The 1,296-nt window shown below is 41.1% G+C and overlaps 1 gene segment (V, D, J or C); it reads right to left on the reverse strand.

Annotated features, from left to right (window-relative positions):
- Positions 1 to 401: 401 nt before the first annotated feature.
- LOC107722846 (Ig kappa chain V region 3381-like) lies at positions 402 to 902 on the reverse strand. The segment is given in 2 exon segments: positions 402 to 736; positions 839 to 902. Coding segments are annotated over 2 exon segments (387 nt in total).
- Positions 903 to 1,296: the final 394 nt, after the last annotated feature.

Raw genomic sequence — 1,296 nt, forward strand, 5'->3', positions numbered from 1 at the left:
GTTACTTGTCTGGCGTTAATGAAGCGTTAATGTCGAGCCCTGGAGACAGCTCTATGTGCCGGGGCTCAGCCCCAGACGGCCCCGGCCCAATTTAAACCCTGGATATGAGTGTAGGTTAATGAACAAAATTTAAAACAACAAAACAACATGTGGCACCATTGTCTATTTGATCAGCTTACACCCTGTGTTTTCTCTGATTCTCAACATAACTGAGTCAAACCCGTCTGTCACAGGACAGATCACTGTAATAGAGCTGATTTCACTCAGAACTCAGTTTTGATCTCATGTGTAGTTCTGTGTTTGGTCTCTGTGTGTCAGTAGTGAGTGATAGTGTTTGAGCAGCTGCAGCATCAGTTCATCACTGTGACTCTGACTGACGGAGGTTTTTGTACGACTCTTTATCACTGTGTGAACACACCTTGACTGTTGATGGCATGTGCACTCTGACAGTAATAATGTCCAGCATCTTCAGTCTGGACTCCACTGATGGTCAGAGTGAAATCACTGTTAGATCCACTGCCACTGAATCTAGATGGAGTTCCTGACTGGAGGGTGTTTGCATGATAAATCAGGAGTTTAGGAGCTTCTCCAGGTTTCTGTAAGTACCAGGAAAGAGGCTGATAACCCCAACTCTGGTAAACTTCAGGGCTGGTTTTACAGGACATGGTAACTGTGTCTCCTGGTTGAACAGGTTTGACTGCAGGCGTCTGAGTGACTGTCACTTCACCTCTTGATTCTATATTGAGAAAAATGAATAAACATTCATAATTAAATATCTGTTGGAGGACAGTATTTCTAGCACAGATGATCAGTTAGAATAGAGTGTTTATCTCTTCACCTGTGAAACAGTAGCTAGTGAAGATCCAGATGAAGATGGTGATGAAGCTCATGGTTGCTGTTGGTTCAGATTCTCAGAGTTCAAACTCACAGAGCTATAAAACCTCCTGAAGCTTGTGCTGCAATGCAAATCATCTCTATGTAAATCTGTGTACGGGTTACAGCAGATGATATACATTAAATCAGTGAGTTACAGCAGATGATATACATGAAACATAACAGTGTTTAGGACCTTTTCTCATGTTATGAGTCAAAAACACTTATTCACGTCTGAAGCTACAGACTTTCTGATGGTTCAAATGATTAGAAGAAACTAGTTTGTCACTGAGGGCAAAGGTCATTCCAGAGGTCACAGGCCAACAAAACAAAACTGCTTTGATGATTAAAAATGTATTGAGGAATGCATGATCATTTAGAAACTCAAAATTTTGATGTCTAATGAAAATGAGATTAATGCAT

Source organism: Sinocyclocheilus rhinocerous, unplaced genomic scaffold, assembly GCF_001515625.1.
Source record: "Sinocyclocheilus rhinocerous isolate Xijiao unplaced genomic scaffold, SAMN03320098_v1.1 scaffold2499, whole genome shotgun sequence".
NCBI classification, from domain to species: Eukaryota; Metazoa; Chordata; class Actinopteri; order Cypriniformes; family Cyprinidae; genus Sinocyclocheilus; species Sinocyclocheilus rhinocerous.